We start from the raw sequence: 27,742 nt of genomic DNA, 5'->3' as shown, positions 1-27,742 counted from the left end.
TAATGAAGAGGGAAAGGTAGAATTGTCTAAAGAGAACAATGTGGATGCACAGGGAGCTCATCCTAACTTTGACTTTAAAGTCATGTACAATAGATGAAAATAAGGGTAGGTAATGAAGAAAAACTGTCAGGGCATAATATGATCTGAGAAAAATAGAATTTTAGCAAAGCATCTGACAAATTCTCACATATTATTCATGTGGAAAAGATGGCAGCCAGTACCATGGCTTTGTTGTACTCCAGCTCTAAGTTCAGTTCTGGGGACATCATTTTAGGAAAGACTTTGACACATTGGGGTATTTCCAAAGGAGAGCTATGAGGATGATGAAGGGACTGGAGACTATGTCATCTAAGGATAGGTTGAAAGAACTGGGGTTGTTTGGCTTAGAGAAAAGAACACTTGGGCGGGGGATGGGACATGATTGTCATCTCCAAGTATCTAAAGGCCTGTCATACAGAAGTAGGGGCAGGCTTGCTCTGCTTGCCTACAAGAGCGTAGAGCTAGGAGCAATGAGCGGAAGTTTCAGAGAGGACAATTTAGGCTAGATGTAATCATTAATAATTAGGACAGCTAATAATTAAAGAGAGTGAGTAGATCAAGGAGATGATTGGTTCCCACTCCCTAGAGGCTTTCAAGCAGAGGCTGAATGCCTATTTGTTAGGGATATTATTGGGGGGGGGGTCAAGTCTGGTCTTGGCTGGATTCAGTAGCCTCCAAGATCTCTCTTCAAGTATCCTGTGACTCTAAGGGGTTTTGTTCCACAGTGTGTGGAAATGGTGTCCCCTGGGTAGCCTTGGAAAGGAGTGTTCAATGGGTTCCTTTTATTTGATTTAGGATTATAGGATTCTGTGACTTGTTGAAGAGGGGTGATAGCAGAAGAACAGCCATTGTCAAGTTCTGAGTTCCACCAACCTCCCCCTCCCCCACCCCATCCAATAGAATTCCATAAGAAGTCGTTCAATGCCTACAATGCTTGAAGCAATGTGCTAGGCTCTGGGGCTGCAAAGGCAAAATGGAAAATAGCTCCCATTCAAAGCTCCCATTCACCCCTTATCCTTCAAATCTGTCACATCAGAATTCCAACCCTCCCACCCCACTCCCAAATTTTGCCCTCCCCATGCTCAGCATCATGCGATATTACCCACTCCTGTTATCTTCCCACAACATGGCAACCCAGAACAGGCAATGACTAGAGGTCCTACCTTTTTTGTCACGACTTAGAACATCCAACCTTTTGCGAAAGAATTTGCCCTTCTTGTTTGCTAAAGTTACAGAAAGAAAGGGGAACAAATCAAAAATATGGGTTCAGCACCATCCTTTTCTAGAGCCCTAAGAATCCTGGCACCTGGGCAAATTCAACTGGGGGGAGGAGAGGGAGGAGACAGCCATCCCTCTAAGCCCTTCCCCAGAAGTTCCAGCAGGAAGGCTGGGCTGATAGACTATTGGCCAGCTGCCTAGGAGAATCACCTATTTTTCTTCCATTCACCTCTACAGTCAAACACTATGGCCATAGGGTACATTTGGTCCCTATTAGTAACTGGTAGGAATTGGGATTTCATTTTAATTGGAGAGACCACTCCAAAAAACCTCACCAGACAGCTGAACCATTGCTTTCTGGCCAAACCTCTCTTTTCCTGACTCATTCACCTCTCCTGTTTGTGTCAGGTAGAAGACTGCAGATACAAACCTGTAACGGGGGGGGGGGGGGTGTTTAACCTAGAGAAGAGGAGACATTTGTAGGTCTGTCATGGGGAAGAGGGATTCGACTTATTCTTCCTTGGCCCTTGTAGGGCAGAGTTGGAGCAATGACTGGAAGCTGCCAAGAGGCAGAAATTGGCTTGATGAGAGGGAGAAATACTTGCTAACGATGAAAGCCAAGAGAGGAAGGGGCTGTTTGGGGCAGAATTGGATTTCCCCTCCCTAGGACACCAAACAGAAGCAGAATAGTCAGTTCTTGGGGATGGTCCAGAAGGGTCCCATGTAAAGACCTGGGCTAGATCTGAAGTCCCTTTCCAGTTAGAGATTCTGTGAGGCTTTTCACACGCACTACCCACCCAGTACTGGGGAGTGAGATAGCTCATCTCCCACCTAACAGGAAGGGACAGGGTTCCAGATTTCTCTTTCTCTTCTCCACCCCCCATCTGTCTCTGTCTCTTTCTTTCTCTGTGTCTCTCCTGTCTCCTATCTTTCTTTCTGTCTTTCTCTCCTGTCTCTCTCCTTTTTTGTCTCTCTTGTCTCTGTCTTCTCTCTTCTCTCTCTGTCTCTCCTCTGTCTGTCTCCATCTCTCTCTCTCCTGTCTCTCTCCTCTCTGTCTCTCTCTCGTCTGTCTCTCTTCATCTGTCTGCCTGTCTCTCCTTCTGTCTCTCTTGTTTGTCTCTCTTCCTCTCTCCTTCTGTCTCTCTCGTCTCTATGTCTTCTCTCTTTCTCTGCCTCTTATCCCTCTGTCTCTCTTATCTCTCTCCTCTATATCTCTTTCTCCCTCAGTCTCTCTTGTCTGTCTCTCTTGTCTCTGTCTTCTCTTTCTCTGCCTCTCTTATCCTTCTGTCTCTTCTGTCTGTCTCTGTCTCTTACTCTCCTGTCTCTCTTATCTCTCTCCTCTCTGTCTCTTTCTCCTTCTGTCTGTCTCTCCTGCTCTTTCTTTCTGCCTCTCTTTCTCTCCTTCTGTCTGTCTCTGTCTTCTTCTCTCTCTCCTGTCTCTCCTTCCTGTCTCTCTATCTGTCTCCCTCTCTTCATCTATCAAAAGAGACAGTCTAGAGTACCAGAGTAGGTAGAGGCCTCTGGAGTGGGTGTCCACAAAGGGAAGGGCATATACCCCATGGCTCTGCAGAAAAGCCAGTTTGGCAATAGCAATATAAGTTTCAGCCTGGCTGGGGCAGGATTCCAGGGAAGCCACAGAGGCCAGGGAAAACTGGAATGGCACCAAGAAGCCTCCTCAGATTTATTTATTGGCTTTTGTTTTGGTTTGGTTTTCTTTACAGGGCAGTCAGGGTTAAGTGACTTGCCCAGGGTCACCCAGCTAGTAATTATCAAGTGTCTGAGGCCACATTTGAACTCTGGTATTTCTGCATCCAGGGCCTGTGCTTTATCTACTGCACCACCTAGCTGCCCCCTATTTATTGGCTTTTCATTCCACATTTGCCTCCCTGGACCAAAAGTTTTGATGTGTTTCTGATGAGTAGAAAGTCTCCCTCTGTTTAATATTTCCTCTTCAACAAGGTTCTCCAAGAGCCAGGAGAGGAAAATGGGAAGGTGGGGGAGGGGGGTCATACACCACTCAGGCAGCCTCTCTGCTGGCCCACATTTCTCCACTCATTTTCCTCCCTCTCATCACTTATCTTCATTCTGGACACCCTTTCCCTAATTCCTCAACAGACCCAGCCATGGGAGTGTCAAGTATCACCTAAACTTTGGTGGGGTGGGGGTGGGAGGGGGAGATAGCTGTAGGAAAGCAGAACTGGGGAGACACTGTCATAAGAATATGTTCTAGATAAGAAAATGACCCTTCCTCCTCGCTTTGCAGAGGTGGGGGGCTATGGGTGTGAAATGGCACATATACTGCCAGGTTCAGTTGATTAGTTTTGCTGAACTGCCTTTTTCTTCTAACTTTTTTATTGTTGCATGTAGGGTATGGTTCTCCAAGGACACAATGGGGGAGGAATATTTTGAAATGAAGGTGATGGAAAAACAAATGATATGGAAAAAGATGAAAAAAGAACAAAAATTTAAAGAGTACTTTCTTCTCCCTAGCACTGGAGGACTCAGTGTGGAGCCAGAGGCAAAGATGCAGTTTAGGGCAAGGGTCACATTTCAGTAGAGCCAGAAGTGAGGTAGTCAGTCTGGGGCTAGGATTCAGGCTCAGTACGTGACTGCTAGAATAGGAAAGCCCCACCCCAAACCCCCGAGCTAGCTAGCTCTAACTGCCCCAAGCTGAGTACTTCCATGCTGGCTCCCTGGCTCTGCTCAATTCCTTCAGCTAGGGCCATTCTCACTGAGTTCAGCCCACACAAATGAAAAATCAGAGACTCAGCTGAGAAATCAGTGATTCACCGAGCTGGGGGCAATGTTGGAGAATATCTGCTCTCCCTCCTTTTGGGGGTCTGGAGCTCCTTTGACAATCAAGTAAAACCAATGGAGCGCTTCTTAGAACAATAGGTGCTTTTAAAAAATCATCTTTGAAGGAACTGCTCGATTTCACTTAGAGGTTAATGAAAATAAAGATGGAATTTTTTCCCATCCAAGTTCACAGACCCCAGCCCTGAAATCCATCCGTTGGCCTCAGGCTAAGAACCCCTATGGCATCCCTGACAAATGATCATCAACCAATCAACATGCATTTATGACTCACCTACACGGTGCTAGGTGTTGGGGAGCCAGAAAATACACATATAAGTATATGTGAAATATGTACAAGGTATTTAAAGGGGGAAAGCAGCTGGGGGGCATGGATCCAGAAAAGGCCTCAGGGAGGAGATAGAATTTGAGCTGAGCCTTGAAGGAAATTAGGGATTCTAAGGGATGGAGTTGAGGGGGAAGGGCATCCCAGCTGTGGAAAATGGCCACCACAGAGTACAAAGGCACGGAGACAGGAGGTGAATTGTGAGAAACCGTCTGAGGCAAGCAGTGCGTCCAGGGGAATAATATAGTAAGGCTGGGAAGGCAGGCTGGAGCCAGGCTGTTAAGAGCTCAAAATGATGAACCCTTGCTGAAATGAGGAGCTCATTACTTCACATGGCAGCCTGTTTCACTGTGGAATGTCTCCCACTATTTGGGGGTTGCACATTGGAGGCTCTTCATAAAGGCTTGTTAATTGATTGGTTGATAGTAGATGCCTGATCACTGGGGGTTTTTTGAGTGAAATTATCTATACTTTGCGCCTCTCCAAGTTCCTAACACAGTGCTCTGCACATAGTTGGTGCTTAAACAGTGCTTGCTGAATGGAACTGAAGCAGTTCAGCAGCACCAGTAGGAACTGGCACCCAACCAAGCCAAATAAGCATCAGTCACACAACAAGGCAATTGAGCTGCAAGAGAGCAATTAATTGACCGCATTAGCACAACCACTCCACTGAGAGTGGGAGATTCCAGACCTGCAAGTGCAGACTCTCCCCTTATGGTTCCCACCAGGTGAAATGGATCATCTTGTATAGAGAAATATTGTATGCTGGACCAGTCCACCATCAAGAGAATGAATAGTCCCTTTGACTGGAGTTTCCAGTAATGGAGATGGCTTACACTGAGCCATCCCCATTCCTTTACCTACTTGGTCTTCCTGGTGACCAATGGCATGCCTTTGTGAGACAGGATGAGGAATCTGTCTAGAAAGGCCATGGAATAGAATTGTTGTCTTTCTGCATCTAATTGGCCAACAAAGAAATGGAGCCCATGGCCTTGACCTCATAAATTACATCTTCTAACCCCTGAACAAACTGGTTCAACCAACCAAACATTAGCCATTGGTGCTTTAGCACAAGGAAGGGGCAAGTAAGTGTCTTGTCCAGTAGGCAGTGTGCTGTAAGGAAAAGACTATTAGACTGGGAGACATAGCATCATCTCATTTTAGCACTAGAGTAGATATTTGTGGTAATATAGTCAAACCTCTTTATTTTATAGATGAGAAAACTGAGGCTTCAGAGTGTTTGGGTGACTTGTCCAAGGTCATGCATCTAATAAGTGATGGAACACTTATATCACAAGTCAGAAGAGCTGGATTCAAGGTCTAGCTCCATCTGACTGTGTGAGGTTAGTCGTGTGCCATTGGCCAAGTCATTTAACAACCTAAGCCCTCCAAGACTTGTTTTCTTCATATATAAAACACGTTTGAGAATACTTGCCCGACATACCTTCAGATGATTGCTGTGAGGATCCAATGAGATAATGTACACAGAAATATGCTTTGTAAATAGAAAGTTCCTCATAAATCTAAGAATCTCAGAAATTTAAAGGGGCTTCAGAAGGCAGTGTTCTATCATGAGAAGAGCACTGGCTTTGGGGACCCAGATTAGAATCCCAGCTCTGCTACTTTTTTCCTGTGTGACCTTGGGCAAGTCACTTAACCTCTCTGTGCCTCAGTTTCCTCATCTGTAGAATGAGGAGGTTGGACTACATGGCCTCTAAGGTCCCTCCTAGGTCTAATGATCTTCTCTCAACCCAAACCATTCCACTGCTTCTTCCTTAATGACAAAGATTAAACGATTTTAGAGCCCAAAGAGACTTAGTGATCACCTGGTCAACTTCTCCTCCTGTCCTCTCATCCATTTGGCAGATCAAAAAAATGACACCTAGAATGCTGATGGTATTTGCCCAAGGTCACACTGCTAGTAAATGGCTGAGCTGGGATATGAACTCAGAAACCCTGATTATTGGTGAAATACTCTTTTCTCTTTACACAGACAGGGGAAAATACATGAAATGGGGAATGGAAAAAGGACAAACAGCTCAAAGGACTGGAAAGAGAAAAGAGCTATAGCCCTCCCTCCCCCCAATTCCACTCTCCCCAAATGGCAGGGACCCCAAACCCAGGATTCAACTGCCATCTGCCTCAGAATCATGGGGAAGGAGGGAGGGTATTGAAAGGAATATTGGGCAGAGCCAGAGAACCAAATGATTGTGTCCTAGCATAAAAGAAATCTAATAAACATCCCTTCGAAATAATGAGAGCAGCAACAAGCTCCCCAAACATGAATGTAATTCCGAGTGGGAAATTAGAGAGACGCAAATAACCAAGCCATCTATGTTAGGTTTCTCAGAATTACATTAAAGTCAACCATTTAACTGGAGCATGTACTTTTTCTGCATTATCTGTTGCCTGGGACCCCTTATCACATGGCTCTGTATATTGTTTACTGGTTATTATCCATCATTCAGCCCTTACCTTGGGACTGAGTGTCCCCAAGGACTGGATTCTCAGGAGGAACATTCTTCACCCTTTGGTTCCTCTCGAGGACTTGGACTGCTTAGCTGCCATTGCTGGCAATATTGGCTGCGTGAGCCTTCAAGATGGTTTGCTCAAAGTGGGAAACTGTGCTATTAGCCTCAGCATGTCTCTCTTTAAATTGTTTATCGAAATGACAAGAAAAATAATTCCCATTTCTAGAGTGCTTTAGGCTTTACAAAGCACTTTATCCACAAAATCTCTGGGAGGTGGGGAGGAGAAGCATTAAAATCCCACATTTACAGAAGGGGAAACTGAGGCTCTACCTAGGGTCACATGGCTAGTAAGTGGCAGAGTCAAGGTTCCTGGCTCCAAATCCAGTGTTCTTTCTACTACATCTGTTGACTCTTTCAAAAGAGGCAAATCTGTGGGCGGTCACTTTTTGAACACGTAACTGGCCCCAGGGACTGACCAACATTCAGAATTTTTACTGCCATCACTACCCTTCCCCACCAGCACACATACCTACCCCACCATGGGCTTTGGGGGTTCCCCCTCCCTTCACCCTGGACAGTTCCAAAACAGTCAATGTGAAAAAGGTTTCATAACAATCTCCAGGCCCTTGACTTGGGAGTGGGGGTGAGGGGGCAGGAGAAGAAAGGAAGGGGTTGATCATGGCTACCTTAGCCCTGATACCTGCAGAGAGTTCCTTACCTCAGAAAGGGACTGAAGCTGCCTTGATCACATAATTGGGCAGGGTTATTACCGTCTGACAATGACATGCATTATTTAATGCCTCTGCCCATGGCAACTGGAACCGATGAAGACTGTATTTACAGCTTCTCACCTACCCAGCTCAATGAAATCCAGACCCCAGGCCACTCTCTGGCATCCAGCAAACTGGTGCCTGTGGCAGGTCTGGCAAATGTGTGCCAGCCAGACGGTAGGGTAATTCAAGTCCAACCAAGGCACACTACACAGAGGTGATATATACTTGTTCATTGTAGCATCTCTGTGCAGCTACTGTTAAGTATTAATAGTGTTATTCCCTGACCTCTGCTCAATTGCTAGTCTCAGACATAAGGAACAAGGGCCAGGGATTTGAGGTGGAGCAGGGGGGTTCTTAAGTAATTAAAGAAGGCTCAGAATTGAGTTTCCTTCCCCAACACAACTGGCACAGACAGAAGTGACACCTTTAATGGGAGGGGATGATTCCTGAACCTCACCCTCCACTCAAATCTCTTCACCCCAACCTAAGTCTTCCCTAAAATCCTTTCAGAAGCTAATTGAAAAGATCATCTACAAACCATCGCACTCAACTGCGATGAATTTAACAAGCACGGCTCCCCGTGCAGCGACCAAATGGAGATGTTGGAAGGAATCGTTAGCAGTCCCCTAGCCCTGGCAATGGTCTCTGGCACGGTGCGCTCATAGACAATTAGGAGTCCAAATGGCCCTTCGAGATCACTTTAGTTAGTGCAGCACCTTGATTTTACAGAGCACAAAATTGACCTCCAAGGAAAGGAAGAGATTTCTTCCGAATCACACCAGAGCCAGGATAAAGCCTTGGAATTCTGGGATCTGGGTTCCAATCCAGGTGCCCCTCCCATTCTACCAACTGCCTCAATCAGCAGAGCCTGATGAAGTACTTTCCAGAGGCAAAGATATCAGAAAATTTAGAGTAGGAAAGTTGGGTTTTTGGAGGGTGGGGAGGGCCAGGATTTGGATTGTGTTTTATCAATAGGTGGAACTGCCCACAGTGGAGAAAAGTTGAATTGATTGTTGAACCGATTATAAAGTCTTAGAGAACTGCTGGGAGGGGCTAAAAAGATTAAGCAATTTGCCCACTGTTAAGAAGCAAATAAGTGTCAGAGGCAGATTTGGGCCAGCCTTCTATCCCCTGCCATCATCCATTTTAGTGTCCTCATTTTATAAATGGGTACAATTAGGAGATTTGTCCTAAGGCATACAACAATTATGTAGCAAAACTGTGACTGAAAGCCAGGTTCCCGATCTAAAGCTTTCTATCACAACAGCCCTCATTCCACTCCCCTCCTGAGCCTGGACTGGTTGAGACTGAGAAGCTGGCGAGAACCTTTCCAGTTGCCCGGGGTGGGGGGTGGGGGTGGGGGTCAAAGACAAAAACTGGGAGGAAAGGTATCTCAAGGACCTTCCTTGGGTCTTTTTAGTCTTACCTTTCGGCATCTTGATCGGCCAGGAAGGATTCTTCTCCTGCAGGCAGAAGAAGGCAATCTCCCGGAGCCTGGTACGTTCCAGCTCGGAGAGGTTCTGAATGAATACGGCCTGCATCCCTAGGCCTCTTCCGATTCCAGGGATGCTACCAAGAGTAGTCACTAAAAAAAAGCACAGCAACAGAGAAGCAAGTTGGCGACTTCCCCCTTCTGGCCTTTAACCTCTCCCAAGCATCTCTTCTTATTCCAGGTTGAAGGAGCCAGACAGAATCGTCTCACTGTCACAGAACCAAAAGGCAGGGCCAGGGCCAGTTAGGCCATGAGAAGGCAAGCAGAGGAGGGGGCTGGGGGGTGGGGGGAGGGAGAAGAAGAGGAGAGATGCTTCAGGCAGAGAGGGAACCACACATGGTGGTTTGGTAAGCAAAAGCCAAAGCTTCTCACCCAAGTTCTCCAATTCAGGATGTATGACCAGAAACAGCCCACAGCAAACCTTGAAAGTTTGTCTTTGACATCACGATTCCCTTCAACCCACTTTCCCTGATTCCCCCTTTCCAAGAGACTCGGGCATCCCTTCCCCCAGCTGTTTAAAGTTTCCTAATGTGACACTCTGCCTAGGCTGGGTATAATTATGATAGCTTCAAGGTTTCCAAAGTGCTTTCTATGCCCCAATAAGAGAGGGCATGCAAGTATTACTATCCTCCTATCACACAGGAAGAAACCGAGGCTCAGAGAGATTGAAATGACTTGTCTAGGATCACACAGCTTAGAGGTATTACTCCAAGTCAGGTCCTGTATAGCACACTGCAAGCTTCCAACCTTCCCTGTCCCTTTACTCCATCCCCTGAGGACTCTGAAGGAGAGCTACAGAGAAATGAATGCCCTAAGGGATCTAGGTTTGTTCTCAGCTCTTTGTCTAACAGTGCTTCCAGAGGCTAATAAAGTTGTGGTCAACATCAGTCCACTTCTGGGAGCAGTCAGTCCAGATCCCTGGATTGCAGAGAGCCAGCCTTTAGTTATCCTGTCTGAGTTGGGGTTCCCATCTGCTCTTGCCCATCCCAGCAGCTCTCTCCTGGAAGCAGGCTTTTCTGACCCCATAACCATCAGGATGAAGAGCATCCGCACAAAGAAAGAGCAACACAAGAAACAACACAACTCTTGAAAGATGAGCCAGCCCAGGAACTTACCATCCTAAAAAGAAATCAAAGGGATCAGATTTGACCAAATAATTGTCATCTCCTCTAGCCCAGCAATAGAAGAGTAACCCTCCCCTCCAAAAAAAGGCCTAAGGCTGGGAAAGCTGGAGCAAAGTCTAGAGGCAACCATGAGGACGGTCCTGTTGGCCTGGGGCTCCCTCCTGGGTCCTACTGCACAATATGAAAAAGGGGCCAGAAGTGGGGCAGGAGAGAGATGCCAACCTAAGCCCACAGCAAGGCCCATTGGAGATATTCAACACCAATGTCCTGGCTGTATCATTGGTCAACTTGCCCCCAGCCTCAATTCCTAAGCCTTGCTCTAGTGTTAGTCGAGCTTCCCAATAGGCAGAAGAGGCCACCTGTGCAGTTTTATCTTGGAAATGTCTGACAACAGGCACAGAACAGTAGAAAGAGCTGTGGCTTTTCAGGTCACAGGTCCAGGCTTCAAATTCCAGCTCTAGCACTTAATTGCTGTGTGACATTGAACAAATCATTTGCCCTCTCAAGGCCTCAGTTTCCTCTTTTAATAATGACAGTGGGGGCAGCTAGGTGGCGCAGTGGATAAAGCACCGGCCCTGGATTCAGGAGGACCTGAGTTCAAATCCGGCCTCAGACACTTGACACTTACTAGCTGTGTGACCCTGGGCAAGTCACTTAACCCCCCTTGCCCTGCAAAAAACCAAAAAACAAACAAAAATAAAAAAAAATAATGATAGTGGGCATTTCTGTGCTGATTTAAAGTTTTCAAAGTGCTTTACATATGCCGGCTCATTTGATCTTCACAACAACCCTGTGAAGTAGCTGTTACTATTATCCCCATTTTACAGATGAGGAAACTGAGGCCGAGAAAGGGTGACTTTCCTAGTATCACACAAATACTAAGTGTCTGAAGAAGAATTTGAACTCGACTCCAAACCCAGCTCTGTATCTGTTACTCCACCTAGTTGACACTAGGAATTTGTATTCAATCTATAGAGCCTTCCAGCCCTAAATCCTACAATTCCTCTTACCCCTCAAATATATCTTCCCTGCCCCCTCCAGCCTTGTGTCTTCCCCCCCCCCTTTTCATCTTGAAAAGACTACTCCAAGTGTCATTAATGCATTAAACAACAAGGAGGGCTGATGGTGGTATTATTTTCAAAAGGCCACTGTCATCCTGCACTTTGATGACCTGAGACAATTGGATTAAAACATTAACTCAGATCAACTGATCAGATTAGCTAGTTGTCACCCAGTGGGCCCTGAGGAGTTGAAATAATGAATAGGGAAGATTCTGACAACAGGCAATTTTGTAAGGAACTAGGGAATCTGCCCTTCATGATCCCATCCTCCCAAGTGAGTTTGTCTCACAAACACATGAGGCCCTCAAATAACCCATTCTAGACCTCTTATCTGGGGTGAATATAATGTGATGAAACACCACTTGTGGCCCTCAGATTTTCTGTTTCTTGTCTAGGATGCCCCAATCTTTCTGTCCAAAAGGATTATCTGTAGCCATGTCAAGTCAAGTCAAGAAGCTTTCATCATAACAGGGCCTACTATGTGCCAGGCACTTTCAAACCTAAGATGCTATGGTTCAGTGGTTCTTCTTAGTGTTGCTACCTCAGAGTTGTTCTAGGGACACTGCTCTGTCTCTTCATTTCCTTCAACTCTCCTCCTTCCCAACAGTTGCCTTGGGTTTTGCTATTCACTTTGCTCTTCCTAACCATGAGGCCAGCTCTTGATCCACTATCTCACACTGCCTCTTCTTATATTAAACATCAGCTCTTATCAAGTAAGTAAGCATTTATTAAGCACTTACTATGTGTCAGGAACTGGGAATACAAAGAAAGGCAAAAAACAGAGTCTTAGCCCTCAGGGGGCTCACAATCTATGGGAGAGTCAATGGAAATAAATAGATACATTTTGATTCTTACAGTGGGGATGTAAGCAATTAAATACATTATTATTTGGAAAGAGGGATATAAATAGATAAAATATTATTCTTAGGGAGGATATATACTTTCTAAGTTATTGGACTTTAGAAATAGTTGTTTTCTTTCCACCCACTGAAAGGCCAAGGTACTTTGATACCTTCTTCCCAGTCCAATTCTGTACCACTTTAAATCCTAGCCATCTTTTCCAAGCCAATTTGAGTGCCATCTTTGCATGATTGTGCTAGGCCACAGTGCTCTCTCCTATATGCCTACAGCACTCATTGCCTGCATTATGGTTTTTTTTTTTTTGGTTTTGGTTTTTTGGGGGTTTTTTTCCCTGCATCATGGTTTTTGCCACTGATTATTACAGCCCTGCATTGACGATTATTATTTAATTATCTGCCTTACTTTCCTCTTCCTTGTGCTCCCCTAGAGCAGCAAACTGTTTTTCACCACTCACTAGCTGTTTTGTTCTAGTAACTCTAAAGACGAGTTTTCTTGTGTGGCTGGTAAACTGTCTTTGAAAGCCAAAGGAGGAATTTCAGAAATGGTTTGAGCTAAAGAATTGCATGCCCTCCCAAGGCTACCACATTGAAGGACAACGTTAATTTGAGTGTATGGGTTCCCGTATGTTTACTTTTCTAAAAGATATTGTGACTTTAGGGTCACAGCCCATATTCTGTCCTTCAAAGCTGGCTGATCAAAAGAATAAGCTGTACTCTGATAATGGATGTAACCCCCCCCCATCATAAAGCAATGGGCAGCATGTAAAGAGAAGTGGATTCAGAACCCAACTCAATGCTGTGTGCCTTTTTGAATGGCCTCCATTCAAGCCAGTTTGGGGGTGCTGTGGAGCAACACTGTCCAAAAGGGGCTCAAGGGATGAAAAATCCAATGCAAATGAGCTAGTTTGTGGATTTTAATGACAGGTTGTGTGTTATATCATCCATGGGCAAGATGCTGCTGCTTATACTTATGAGACAGCAGTTCAAGAAAGCAGAAAGACTTTCTCTTTTGGAACAAGGAAAGAACAATAACTTGATCTGTAATGCCCATTTTCTGCAAGGATGTTTGAAGGATAAGAAGGTAACAAAATAGACATCCCTGAACCGGTTTCTCCAAGAGTCTTCAGGTAGTCCAAAGTCTCCTCAAAATAGCTATGAACATTTCCCTCAAAAAGTCATTCTAAAACAACAACAACAAACAAAACTAAACAAAAAGTCATTCTGAATTCCATGAGCCTAATGACCTTCCACCTTTTGATTTGCTGCAATAAAAGGAAATCAGGAATTATCAAGGAAATAAGGACCTTGTCTACTTCACCATGATACTGTCATATTAAATATAATCGTATGTAATTGGTTAGTGTGTTGCCATGCTTAATTGAATTACATACATGTTAGAAAGCTTTATACTGTACAGATATATCATTTAGAGTTGATTAAATATGGTGTTTGTCGTCATTTCTGTGAAAGGCCAACCTCAGACTCCCTGAGTCACAAACACAGCCCTTATTACACCACTGTTTCTGTGGGGAAATTAGATTCAACTTAAATCATTTTGATTTACTGCACCTTTTACAGGAACAAAAGATTTAGAGTTCAGAAGGACTTTAGAGATTATGTAGTCCAATCACCTCCTTTTACAGATGGGGACACCGATATCCAGAGAGGAAGTGACTTACCCAAGGTCACACAGCTAGTTTGCCACAGAGGCATCAAATATCAAAGCTGGAAGGTTCTTTAGAGGTTGTTAGGTCGACCTGCACATTTTACAGAAGAGGTGATGTAGATGAGTTGACTTGTAGATGAGGTGATGTAGATGAGGTGACAGGTGGTAGAGCCAGGCTTCAAATACTAAGGATACTATTATTTGAACTAGGTTCACTTAACGTGCTCTAGAAATGAGAACCATTGCCAACCTCCTTGGAGGTGCCATGAGGAAAACTTTTTGCAAACCTCTAGGCATTCAATGCCTAGTATCACCTGGCACTGAAGAAAGACAGTGGACATTTCTTAGCATTCAGGGCTCTGGTGGGCTCTTGAGCACTTTTATGCCAGGCACTGGTGAGTTGACATGGTGTCCCCAAAGGGCAGCCCACAATATTTAGCACAGTTTAAGGAAGATTGTTGTCTTAGTAAACCCATATAGGAAAATTTCAGCCATCTCAGGGGGTCCCTGCTAAATTTGGATAAGGAGAAGCCACTCTGGGATAAAGGGTCCCTCACGCTCCATAATGGTTGGGACAATTTTCATCTATATTTTCTATCTATCTCCATCTCACTGAGCACAAGGCTCTGCATAGAGTAGGTGCTTTATAAATGCTTCTTATATTAAATCACCTACATGTAGCATATCCCACAGATGGAGATAGAGGTGCTTTGTGCACAGTAGGTACTTAATAAATGCTTGAGTTAACTGAATTATCTCTACTTTGTATCTTTACTAATTTGGAGCATAAGGCTCTACACATCAAGAGCTTAATAAGAGTTCTACCAATATTGGAATATCTTCTCCAACTTGGAGCACGGCATCTACAAATAGTAGAAGTATAATAAGTTCCTGTAGTGTTTAATTCAAATCCCTTAATTTTGTATTTCCTCTGGTACCTAAGATGGGACCTATGCATACTGCAAGCAATTAATCAATCTTAGTTGGATGAGTGTTGCACACAGTAGATGCTTAATAAATGGTGATTGAATTGATTTATCTCTACCTTACATTTTCCTCATCTCTGAGGACAGAATTCAGAACACAGTAAGCACTCAGTATTTGTTAGTTGGCTAGGTAGTGCACATAATAACTGCTTGTTGAATTGAATTAGCTTCACTTTGTATCCTCTAGTCAGTTCTACATATAGCAAGCAATTAATAAATGTTGGTTAGATAGCCTCTCACACACAGTAGACATATAATAAATCACTTTCCAAGTAAATGAACTTAAGTTCCCATCTTCTCCAGCTCTGAACATAGGCATCACATACAATAAGCACTTAATAAATGTTAGTTGAGATGGCTTTGCACTCCATAGATACTTAATAAATGGTTGCTGAATTGGATTAACTCAATTTTGTATCTTCTCCAGCTCAGATAAAAGGGGCCTGCACAATAGGTGCTTAAGATGGGTTGGTTAAATAGAGGTCTACATACCATAGGCCCTTAATAAATGGTTATGAATGAAATCATCTTGATTTCTAATCTCTCTGAACCCTGAGCATAGAGCTATGTGTACAGTGGGCACTTAATAAATGTTAGTTGGATAAACTTTGCATATAAGTGTTTAATAAATAGTTATGAAATCGACACCTTATTTTTTGCTTCTTCTTAAGCTATAGGTATAGGGCAGATGCTTAATACATGCTAATTGAACATACTTTGCACATAGTAGGCACTTAATAAATGATTGTCACATGGAATCATCTCAACTTTGTACCTCCCTCAGCCCAGAACAGAGGACCCTGTACACTAGCTGCTTAATGAATGTTAGCTAGATAAACTTTTCACACAGTAGGCAGTAAATAAGTTACTTTTAAAATGAATTATCTCAACTTTTCATTTCCTCAATTATTGAACATAGGCTTTTTGCATACAGTAAGCCTTTAATAAATGTGAGTTGATTAGTCTCTACACAGAATACATACTTAATAAATGGTTCTTGGATTTCTTATTCTCAAATTTGTTTCTCCCACAAGGCTCTGAACACAATAAGAAGTTAATAAATGTTACCTAGGTAGGTTCTGCATACATTCAGCACTAATGAGCAGTAATTGAATTGATTTATTTCGCCTTTGCATCTCCCAAAAGGCTATGCAAACAATAGGTGCTTAATACATGCTGTTTGATCCTGCTCCACCAAAGGCAGTTACTTAAAGCTATATTGAATTGAATTAAATCAACTCTGTAACTCTTCAGCTTGAATACTTGTGTATACAGTAAGCACTTAATATATGTCAGCTGCCCAGGCTTTGCACAGAGTTCTGCTTGACAGATCATAAATTAGTGAATTAATTTATCTCGCCTTTACATCTCCCAAAAGGCTATGCAAACAACCATTGCTTAATATATGCTGTTTGATCCTGCTCCACCAAAGGCAGGCACTTAATAAAGATATATTGAATTAAAGTAGATCAACTCTGTGACTCTTCAGCTTGAATACTTGTTGTACATACAGTAAGCACTTCATTTGTTCATTGTCCAGGCTTTGCACAGAGTATTGCTTGACAAATCATAAATTGGTGAATTAATTTATCTCACCTTTGCATCTCCCAAAAGGCTATGCAAACAATAGGTGCTTAATACATGCTGTTTGATCCTGCTCCACCAAAGGCAGTTACTTAAAGCTATATTGAATTGAATTAAATCAACTCTGTAACTCTTCAGCTTGAATACTTGTGTATACAGTAAGCACTTAATATATGTCAATTGCCCAGGCTTTGCACAGAGTACTGCTTGACAGATCATAAATTTGTGAATTAATTTATCTCACCTTTGCATCTCCCAAAAGGCTATGCAAACAACCAGTGCTTAATACATGCTGTTTGATCCTGCTCCACCAAAAGCAGGCACTTAATAAAGCTATATTGAATTGAATTAGATCAACTTTGAAATTCTTCAGTCTGAACATATATGCTTATGTATACAGTAAGCACTTAATATGTCAGCTGCCCAGGCTTTTCACAGATACTGTTTGACAAATCATAAATTGGTGAATTAATTTATCTCACCTTTGCATCTCCCAAAAGGCTATGCAAACAATAGGTGCTTAATACATGCTGTTTGATCCTGCTCCACCAAAGGCAGGCACTTAATAAAGCTATATTGAATTAAAGTAGATCAACTCTGTGACTCTTCAGCTTGAATACTTGTGCATACAGTAAGCACTTCATTTGTCTATTGTCCAGGCTTTGCACAGAGTACTGCTTGACAAATCATAAATTGGTGAATTAATTTATCTCACCTTTGCATCTCCCAAAAGGCTATGCAAACAATAGGTGCTTGATACATGCTGTTTGATCCTGCTCCACCAAAGGCAGGCACTTAATAAAGCTATATTAAATTGAATTAGATCAATTTTACAATTCTTCAGTCTGAACATATGCTTGTGTATATAGTAAGCACTTAATATATGTCAGTTACCTAGGCTTTGCACAGAGTACTGCTTGACAAATCACATATCATTGCTGAATTGAATTCTCTCAATTTTTCATCTTCTTAGCCCTAAGCATATGTCTCTACATATAGTAAGCACTTATTAAATATTAGTTGGCCAACCTCTGAAAACAGTAGGTGTTTAATGAATGATTTTAAATTGATTTTTCATGTATCCATATATATATGTATATATATTAATCATTTAATAAACATCAGTTGGCTAGGCTCTGCACACATTAGGAGCATAGCAAATAGGATTTGAATTGGATTACTTGACCTTTGCATATGCCCCAGACTGGTACACAGGGCCTCTGCATATGGTAGGTACTTAATAAATAGTGGTTAAATTGAATTATCTAAAATTTGCATCTTCCCCAGCCCTGAGTCCAAGGCTCTCCATACATTGAGTGCTTAATAAATATTAGTTGACTAAGCTTTGCAAACAGTAGGTATTTCGTAAATGGTTGTTGAATTGATTTGTTTAGACTCTGAATCTCCCATAGAGCTCTGTATACAGTTTAATAAATTTTGGTTGAACAGGCTCTGCATACCACAGGCACTTAATAAGAATTCTTGAATTGAACTATCTGTATTTCTCCCAGTCCTGAGTAAAGAAGAGCTCTGTATACAGTCATCATTTAATAAATGTCTATTAAATGTTAGTAGACCATATTCTATACACAGCAAATGTTTAATAGTTGTTGAATTAGCTTACCAAACTCTGCATATAGTAGATGCTTAATAAGTAATGGTGAATTGATTTATCCCAACTTTTCCTAGCCTGGAGTACAGGTTTTTAAACACAGCAGGTACTTAATGTATGTTGTTTGGACAGGCTCTGTACACAGTAGGTACTTCATAAATAATTTTAATTAAATTGCCTTAACTCTGTATCATCCCCTTAAACTGAACACAAAACTCTATACACAGCAAGCATATAATAAAAGTTACTTAGACTCTATACACAGCAGGTGCTTAATTAGTTAAGCTATCTTAACTTTGAATCTCCCAAAGGGCTCTGAACACAGTAGATGCTTAGTGAATATTACTTGGACTTGTTTAATGAATGACTTTCAAATGGATTATCTGACCTTCATATCTCCCTCAATCCAGAACACAAAGTTCAGCACACAGTATGTGCTTAATATATGTTAGACTCTGTGCACAGCAAGCACTTAATAAATGAATTCATTTGAATCATCTCAAGTTTTTATCTCCACCAAACCTGATCACAGGTCTCTGCACAGAGTAGTACATAATAAATGTCCATTGGCTCTGTGCATAGTAGGAGCTTAATAAAGTGATTGAATTATCTTCCCCAGTCCAGAGCACCAGATTCTGCATAATTAAGTACTTAATAACTATTTTAGATAAACCTTGTATAAAGTGTTTAATTAATAACTTCTTAATTAATTTATCTTAACTTTGCATCTCCCCCAAACCCTAATTCAGACCTCTGAACACAGTAAGCACTTATTAAATGTTAGTAGACTATATTCTATACACAGCAAATGTTTAATAGTTGTTGAATTAGCTTACCTCAACTTCGCATCTCCCACAGCCCAGGGCTCCAGTAGGCACTATATAAAGGTTAGTTGGACAAGCTTTGAACACAGTAGGTGCTTAATAATTGGCTGTTGAATTATTTATCTTAACCTCACATCTCAGCTTTGATGTTTATTACCTGTGTGATCTTAGGCAAGTCATTTCCCTTCTTTGGGCCTCAGTTTACTCATCTATAGAATGAGGGGGTTAGAATAGATGGACTCTTGAGATTACTTGATCCTATAACCTTATAAACTCTGCTTGTCTCCCACCCCAAGAACAGGGCACTGCACACAGTAAGCACTTAACAAAGGTTAGCCAGACAGACTCTGTATACAGTAGGAACTTAATAAATGGTCATGGAATTGAATTATCTCAACTTTGCCTCTTCCCCCAGCCCCTTAGGACTCTTATACATAGTAGGCACTCAGTAAATGTCAGTGGGGCAGGCTCTGTACACAGTGGGCATTCACCAACTTCAACTCTGCCTCTCCCCCAGCCCCTTAGGACTCTTATACATAGTAGGCACTAAATAAATGTCAGTGGGGCAGGCTCTGTACACAGTGGGCATTTACCAACTTCAACTTTGCCTCTCCCCCTGTGCCCCCTGCCTCTGGATGGGGGCTGTGCTGGTGGGGTAGTGCTGCAAGAGGGAGAAGGAAGGGTGGCACTTTCTAGGGGGTCCATGGTTTGCTGAGCCCAGTCCTAGAGAAGGACTGGAAGGGGGTACCCCTCCCTGCTGTCCAGCCTACCTCCAAACACAGCCCCACCCTGGGGAAACCACTTAGTATGCAGAGACTGTTGCTAAGTAGTGGCTGTCTGAACTACCAATGGTAGTTATCTAAGGGAGAAAGTTCTGGAAGGCAGCTCTGTCTGGCACCGCCTCCTCTCACCCCCCCCAACCTCCTCTAGCCCCACCCCATCCCCAGCCAGCCCTTCTCTGCTGTCTGAGGCTGTCTCCTCCCACTGTCCAGTAGAAAGAAAACTGGGATTTCTTCTACCTACCTATCCAACGTTTCCTGAGGTTGTCTGACCTCGCCCCTAAGCCCCCTGCCCCATATAAGCACCCAGATTTATGTGGGTCTGTTCAGTGTTTTGTTTCCAATGTAGGGGGGAGGTATAGGTGGGTTTTACTCATCTGGGTATGGGGTGGGGATGGGGAAGACTCTCTTGAGATAGGACAGAGATTGGAAGTGCTTTGGGAAGCCCCCTCTCTCCAGAGCCCACTAGAATCCTGGGGTCAGGTTCTTATATCCCTGAGCCCCTTCTGCTGATGCCCCCACAGATGCTCCCTGCTGTCTGCTCCTGTCCATCTGTCCATACTATCCCTGTCCAACAGCCCCCCCCCCACCTCGCTCCCTGTCCAGAGTGCTCCACTCTAGCCCCACTACCAGGTGCCTGGCTGTCCTACTAATGTAGTGCAGGTGTTGGGAGATGGTTATCACCCTCAAATCAGGGGGCTAAGGACGCCTCTGGCCTTGGCTGAGCCCAGCTCCACCACGTTTGTGGACACTGCTCTAATGAGTTCATTTACATACCAAATGAGACCTAAGGAGGAGAGACTTCCAAGGCTCAGCAGTAAGCCCCAAGGCGGGATTTCACTCCTCTCATCTCCCCTCTCCTCCATCCCCCACCCCCAACCCCACCCCCACCCTGGGTCTGGGGGCAGCCCAGCCTCCACCCATGGGGCTGAGCCTCAGGGGGCTCTCAGAATCAGACATGAGTGTGTGTGTGTGCGCGCGCGCGTGTGTGTGTCGCGCGCTCTAGGGATCCCAGGTGTCCAGGAGTGGGGCAGGCCTCAGGGGCAGGAGAATGCCCTCTAGAAGTCAGCAATATAAGGGCTGGCCAAGTTTTAAAGGGATCCTACAATTTAGAGCCCTCGACTCCATCTGATCCTCCAGGGGGCAGTGTGGCTAGCTAGGGCTAGAAAGGAGCAAGCCCTTCATTTGACAGACTGGGAAACTGAGGCCCAGAAGGGGCCAGACCCAAGCTTTCCTAGCTAGTAATTTCCAGAGCTGGATTTAAACCTCTCTGGGAGCCTAGTCTGGTGCTCCTTAAACACAGCCGCCTCCCTTAGCTCTCATTTATCTTCTCTTCACCATCATTTCCCTCTCCCCCTCCTCATATATGTTTTGGGGTCAACCTAAGAGCCTCATAGTGGGAAAGGGAGCCCTTTGACATGAGGAACCTGAGCCAAGGGAGGGAGGAGCACCAGATGTGAGGGAGGGCAGATGGGCAGATGCCAGTCATTTAGAGGACAGAATTGAAAACCATGAAAAAGGCTCCCAGAGGTGGGCTTGATTGGAACCCAGTTTTCCCTTCACCTATTTTCCTCAGTCTTTATGCTAATTTTGGGGGGTGCCTCCTCCCTCTTAACACCAGCAAGACCCATCCTACCCTAGACCCCTCCCCCAGGTTCTAATGGGGCTACCTCCAAGCACTGTCATCCCACACACTGAAATACCCAAAGCTGCCCAAATGGATCTTTGGGACCATTCTGGCTTTTCACAGAACAAGGAAAACCTGCAACTAGAACAGGTGGGCTTCTTGTGCCATCTGGAGCATGAAGCTTCTCTGGCCCTCAGCTAGCAGTATGTTTCCCATCTCCTGTTGGTCCTGCACTGTTAGCAAGAAAGTTAGGTTGGGCCCCCTTCCTCTGAGCTAAGGGCATGAAGGAGAGGCACCCAAGCTCTTGGGCAGTGTGTCCAGCAACTTAACCATTTGCTTCTCTCTCCTTACAGGCAAAAGAAATCAGGACCAATGGGGCACTTGCTCATCATAGCCACCCCCCCCAACTGCCTTTTCGACAGTCACACCCTCATCTGCCTACATCCACACCACCCCCTTCAACAGAAAAGTTCCCAGTCTCCTTTAATATCAAGCTGGTGCCAAGATGCTATCTGAAGGAGTCAGGGATTCCCTCGACACCCCCCCCCAGTACTTGCACCCAGCACTTCCTCTACCACCTGCCTCTTTTCATCAGATGCATTTCCTTGGGATCTTATTGATGGGTATTTTTCAGGGACGTTCAGTGACAGAGCCAGAAGGCCAGATGCTACTCAATCATCTTCTTCCAGAGGTAGGCAGCTTCAGACTCCTGGCCTTCCTATCTCACAAGAGCCTGCTGCATATATGCAGCTGTGGGCAGATGATCAGAGATTTTTTCATTGGAGGGGACTGTAGAGATCTGGTCTACCATCCCCCTCTCTTCCCTGCTTTACAGATTAGAAAACCGTGTCTCAGGGTGATGGAGTGGCACGTCAGGGCCAGAGATAGTTAGTAGAAGGTTTCTCATTTGAACTCAAGCCTTCTGATTTCAAAATCAGTACTCTTTCCACTAGAACAAGACTTGTGTACTGCCAGTCCCTGGATCGCTGAAATTTACAAAGGAATCAAGCTTTGTACTCCAGCACATTGTACTCCTGGGGAGGCAGAGAGAGCAGCCCCCCCTCCTGAAAAACGGTGCATGTCAGACCTGAAACATGCAAAGAGTGCTACTCACCCAATGTTAGTATGACATGAGCTGGGAGCTCGGAGTCAAGCAGGGAGAATTTGCTGCAGCTAGACATCACCACTCACTCTCTGGCTTGCTCCTCACAAATCACTGTTGTGGTCTGCGGCCGTGAAAGAGAGGGAAATTAAGTGGCCTATCTAGGGATCAGATGCCCAACTTTGGTCTTCAAGCAACCAAATCAGGCACTGAGAGTGAGGCACAATGGAAATGGAATGGTGGCATCCCTGTGAGTGAGGCCTTCGGATGTTGGTTGGAGAAATAGGCCACATGCATGTGAAATGTCTGAAGCACCCTCAGGAAAGTGCTTTCTGTTTCTAACTGAAGTCTCGACTGCTACAGTTGAAAGCTATTCCCTCTCATCTGTTCCTCTGGGGAGTGCTAGAAACCTACCATTTCTCCTGACTCACCTGCAGAAGGAGGACCCTTCCTCAGTTCCAGGTTGCAAATGTGACTGAGTCATCTTTGTCTCCTCCCACGCTGCACACTCATTTCCCTCCCCCCTCCCTCCTCTCCCCACTCCCTCCCCTCATCCCTCCCAGTCCAGGAGATTTTACTGCAGAAATTTCTAGAATCCACCCCCTTATTCCAGATCCCATAGCCACACCCTACTTCAAGCCCCCATTGCATTTTGCCTGGATCACCTGGAATATTTTCTAGCTGCTCTCCCTGTCTCTTGTCCCTCCCATTTTCTGGTCCAGCTCCCAAAATAAGCTTCCTAAAGCCTAGGGTCCCAGCATTCTAGAAACCCTCAGTGGCTCTCCATTGCCCATCAAATGAAATAAAAAATCCTCAGCCTGGCATACAAGGCCAGCCCTTCCCAATAGCACAATCTAGCTCTCGCCTATCTTTTCAGCATTGTTTCCCATTGCTCCCATTGCACAGATGGTCCTGACAAAATGGATCCACTAAGCCCCAAACTCATCCCAACCTTTTTTGTCTCCCTGCCTTTGATCGTATCTCCTGGGATTAAAACAAGGCACTCTCACTCAGCCCCTCCCCACTGAAATCCTTTGAGGTGGTTCAAATGCCACCTCTTCCCTACACCCTTCCCTGATCTCTATTTCCCCTTCACTTCCCCGTCACCAGTGGGCTCTCCCTCATTTCAGATATCTGATAGAGTGGAAAGGGAACCAGGTCTAATGTCACAGGACCTGGGTTTGAATTCTGCTTCTGAGGATTACCACTTGCAATATTCTGAGCAAGTCACTGTGCCTGCTTGTGCCTCAGTTTCCCACTCTGTAAAAGGGAGTTGGACAAGATGGGCTGAGGTCCCAGCAAACTCTAGGTTTGTGATACTAAATGATTTAATTTTCTCTGGGCCTCAGTTTCCTCCTCTGTAAAATGGGGGAGTTGGGTTCTATGGCTTCTGATGTCCCTTCCAGCTCAAACAAAAGCTGTGATTTAATAAAACCTCTCTTGACAGCTACCATATCCTTGTTTGTTTGGGGTTTTTTGTTTTTGTTTTTTTGAGGCAATTGGGGTTAAGTGACTTGCCCAGGGTCACACAGCTAGTAAGTGCCAAGTGTCTGAGGTCAGATTTGAACTCAGGTCCTCCTGACTCCAGGGCCGGTGCTCTATCCACTGTGCCACCTACTGCCCCAACAGCTACCATATCCTACTGGGTATCATAGGTCTTTGTGCCTCCATCTTCCCCTCCCCATTCTCACTAGATTATAAACTTGATGATGAAGGGGCAATGCCTTAATCATCATTTTCTCCCCAATCACCTGGCATAATGCTTTGCATATTGTAACTGCTTAATAAACGTCTGATTTGGATTCTAGCACACAGTAGTTGTTCAATTGATTCCTAAAGCCCCACCCCTCCTCCCAACACAAACACTCCCAAGGCCCAGTTCTGGAGGTGGTGCAGGGGCCCCTTTGAGCTGAAGACAGAATATGAAATGAGCTCTGAGTCAAGGCTGTGCCAAACACCCCCCCTCTCCCTCCCCCTCCCCCTCCCCCCTCCCCCCACCCCCATCATCATGCCACAGAATGCTGCAAAGAAGGAGACATTGATGTGCAATTTTTCCCCAATGGCTTAATAATCCATGCAGAAAAAAGGAACCAGAGAAGGTAAGAAATTGGCAGAATCTCTGATTATAGCCCCCTCCCCTCCCTGAATCCTCTCCAGTAGACGGCTCTAATTTTCTGCCAATGCCTGATTCTTTCCCAAATAAATGCATATATGTCAACAACATACCACAAACACATAAACATATCACCTCTAGATCATACCCTCAGACTGCAAAAACAACAACAACAAAAAAAAAAAACAACCACCAACCAGGAAACTATTTATTGAACTGGCTAGAACCAGACCAAGGCAGAAACAAGGAATTAATAAACCAAGGCTCCCTAGAAAGAGGGACCCCTCACCTATGAAGAGCTAATAGACCTCAAAAGGAGTATGACGCAGTTAGTAAGTAAGGAAAGCACAAGCCCTAGCGTCACATACCCCTTATCTGAGGCTTGGCTTTGCTATATGTTACCAGGCAAATCACTACGTCTATTTCATGGATAAATCTAGAATCTTCACAAGGACTTTGTTATAAGGTTCAACTGACATCACAGAATCACAGAATATTCTAGATATTTCACCTAGGCCAGTGTTTTCTCAACCTCATTCATCCATATTTCAGTTCAACAAACATTTTAAATGTCTCTAAATACCTCCCAGGCTAAGAGGGGAAATAAGTTGGGGGGGGGGAGGAAATAGAGGAAATTAAGCTGATTTTCCCTTTCACAGGAAAAAAAGCACCCCATGTATTTTGAAACATGCATAATTTCATATTTTCAAATATCACCATCATTATTCACACTGCAGGGGGATACTCAGGCTCTGTAGAACATACAGTTTGAGAAATACTAATCTAGTCTGTTTTACAGATGAGGAAACTGAGGCACAGAAAGAGAATCTGATTCCCACTAGATCACCCAACTAGGGAGGGGCTCAAACCCAATTTTTTGGATGCCTAGTCAAAACAAGGACCATTCTTCAAAATGCTAGACACCTCCCAATTCTAGTTCAAACCTGTAAAGCAACAAGGGACATAAGGAGCCATAGACATGTAAACTACTCTTATTGCTAGTGCTGTTGGTATCAGGAGAGCCATGTCCTGATCTTGACTCTGTCACATCTAGTGAGCCTCATTTTCTCTTCTATAAAACGAAAGGGAAGGAATCTATGATGTCTAAGGTCATTTCCATCTCTCTATTCTAAGGTCTTCCCTGGCTGCTGCATTCTGTCTTTCAAGGTCCCTCCCAGCTGGGCCAGTCTATGGTGCAAGGTCTCTTCCAGTTTTGAGTCTGTGTTCTACATTCTAACTCCCTTCCCAGCTCAAAAAAGCTCTTGAGACAGAGGTCCGGGTTTTCCATGTCACCTCTGCTGCCCCTTACTATCTGAGAGACCCTAAACATGTCCCTTATGCTCTCCAGGGGTCTGTTTTCTCCTCGGGAAAATTAGGGGATTGAACTAAATGGCCTCTGAAATGGCTTCCAGTTCTAAATCTAGAATGTTCTTAGGCTAAGGAACAGCTCAAGCTTCCTCAGTGTCCCCCAAACAGAGCTGGCCCCTCAGCAAACCTGCAAAGGAGGTGACTTTTGCCTCAGGAGGCCAATCCACACCTCCTCCAGGCCCCTGCCCCCTCCTCCTATCCTGCGTCACGCTGCAGCTGGGCCATGGCTCCTAAACCTGAGTAAACTAGTCCCAGCTAAAAGGGGAGGGGGGAGAAGGAGGAGGGGCGAGAGGTGAAGGAGGGCGTGGCTCTTCCCTGAAGGATTTGCACCATAGTGAAAAAAAAAAGAAAAAAAAAACCTTCAAAAACCCAAAGTAATGCATTTCTGCTATACTACCTGCGTCACAAGGCTACTGGGGGGAATGTATATCTAAATCGGGGGGGAGGGTGAAGAAGGGTGTTATTCGTGATAGATTGATGCTTAGGGACTGGTTTTTTGCTCAGGGTCTCTTTAAATCATACCATGCCCCTTTAGCCTCCTGCTGTGTGTGTGTGTGCGTGCGTGTGTGTGTCTGTGCCTGTGTGTGTGTGTGTGTGTCTGTGCCTGTGTGTGCGTGCGTGTGTGTGCCTGTGTGTGTGTGTGTGTGTGTGTGTGTGTGTGTGCCTGTGCTTGTATATGCCTGCGTAGAGGCAATGGGGAGGGGGGAGGAAACGGGAATAGAGGGGCAGGAAAAAACTGGCTTTTAATACTTGGCTCTGCTTTTTTATTAGCTGCGCAACCAAGAATAAGCCCCTTCCCGGTCTCAGTGCCTCGATTTCCTCATTTATAAAATGAGGGGGTGGGACCAGATGATCTCTAAGCACTGAGAGTCAGATTATTCTCAATCAACAAGCATTGATTAACTAAGTGCTTGCAGTGTGCCAAGCACAGTGCTAAACCCTGGGGGATTGTGGAGGGGAGCAGTTTCCGGTGGGGGGGGGCACAAAAAACCCAGGCTTTTAAATGTGGCTCTGCCTCTTTTTAACTGCGTCACCATGATCAAGTCCCTTCTCCGTTTCAGTGCCTCAGTTTCCTCATTTACAAAATTGAGGGAGGGGGGAACCAGATGATCTGTAAGACCCGAAAATCATTTTTTGGGAGGAGGAACTGTCTTTTGGTGCTGTTATTAGCTGTGCGACCAATAGCAAATCCCTTCCTCATGTCAGTGCCTCAGTTTCCTTATCTATAAAACAGGTGAAATTAGCTGATTTCAGTCACATCCCTTCATCTCCCTGAGCCTCAGTTTCCCCTTGTGTAAAATCGGGTCAGTGATTTCTATCCTAGCTGCCCCACAGGATTGCTTTGAGGAGAAAAGACAATAACAGACGAAAACAATTTGCAAAGCAAAAGATACCATACCAAGGTTAGATTTTTTCATTTTAATTTTTTTTTCATTTCAATAATACCATAAAATAGACCCAAGGTGGGTCTTTTCTTCCCCTTCCTCTTCCCCTCCTTTTCTCCAGAGGTTCAATCTACTTCCTCAGCACATCAGGAAGGGTCAATAAAACAGGTCTTCACCACCACCCCCCACTACCCCCCATCCCCAGGGTGCTTGGTTCTCAGGTTCTGAAGGGAGATTTGTCCTGCTAGAGAGAAATCCCAGTGGATAGCTAGATGCTAACACTGAAGAGCTGAGCTGAGGGATGAGACCTCAGCCCTTGAACCCCAATATTACCCTCTACCTCCCACGATGCTGGTCACCTAGGGAACCCCTGAAGACCAAGCACCCCATACCATCTTTATTCACCATTCCTCTCCAGCATCAAGACAAGCTTCTGGCGCATATCGACCCCACCCCTTCCCCCTCCCATCATTCTGGTGTTCAAACCAACACTCCACGTAGTACCTTTCCACTGCCATC

At 44.6% G+C, this 27,742-nt stretch overlaps 1 protein-coding gene across 1 annotated transcript in view; it reads right to left on the bottom strand.

Annotated features, from left to right (window-relative positions):
* The window catches only part of ARHGAP36 (Rho GTPase activating protein 36), an 86,321-nt gene that overhangs the window by 13,243 nt on the left and 45,336 nt on the right, over positions 1-27,742 (bottom strand). The window contains exons 2-3 of the mRNA XM_043974537.1: positions 9,067-9,225; positions 1,203-1,262 (exon numbers count right to left, since the gene is read on the bottom strand). Coding sequence (XP_043830472.1) covers positions 1,203-1,262; positions 9,067-9,181 — 175 coding nt within the window. The 5' untranslated portion in view covers positions 9,182-9,225. The remainder of the gene's footprint in view (positions 1-1,202; positions 1,263-9,066; positions 9,226-27,742) is intronic.

This window comes from Dromiciops gliroides, chromosome X (genome assembly GCF_019393635.1).
Source record: "Dromiciops gliroides isolate mDroGli1 chromosome X, mDroGli1.pri, whole genome shotgun sequence".
NCBI classification, from domain to species: Eukaryota; Metazoa; Chordata; class Mammalia; order Microbiotheria; family Microbiotheriidae; genus Dromiciops; species Dromiciops gliroides.
Note: the sequence above shows the minus strand (reverse complement) of the source record. Positions and strands in the feature narration are given on the sequence as shown.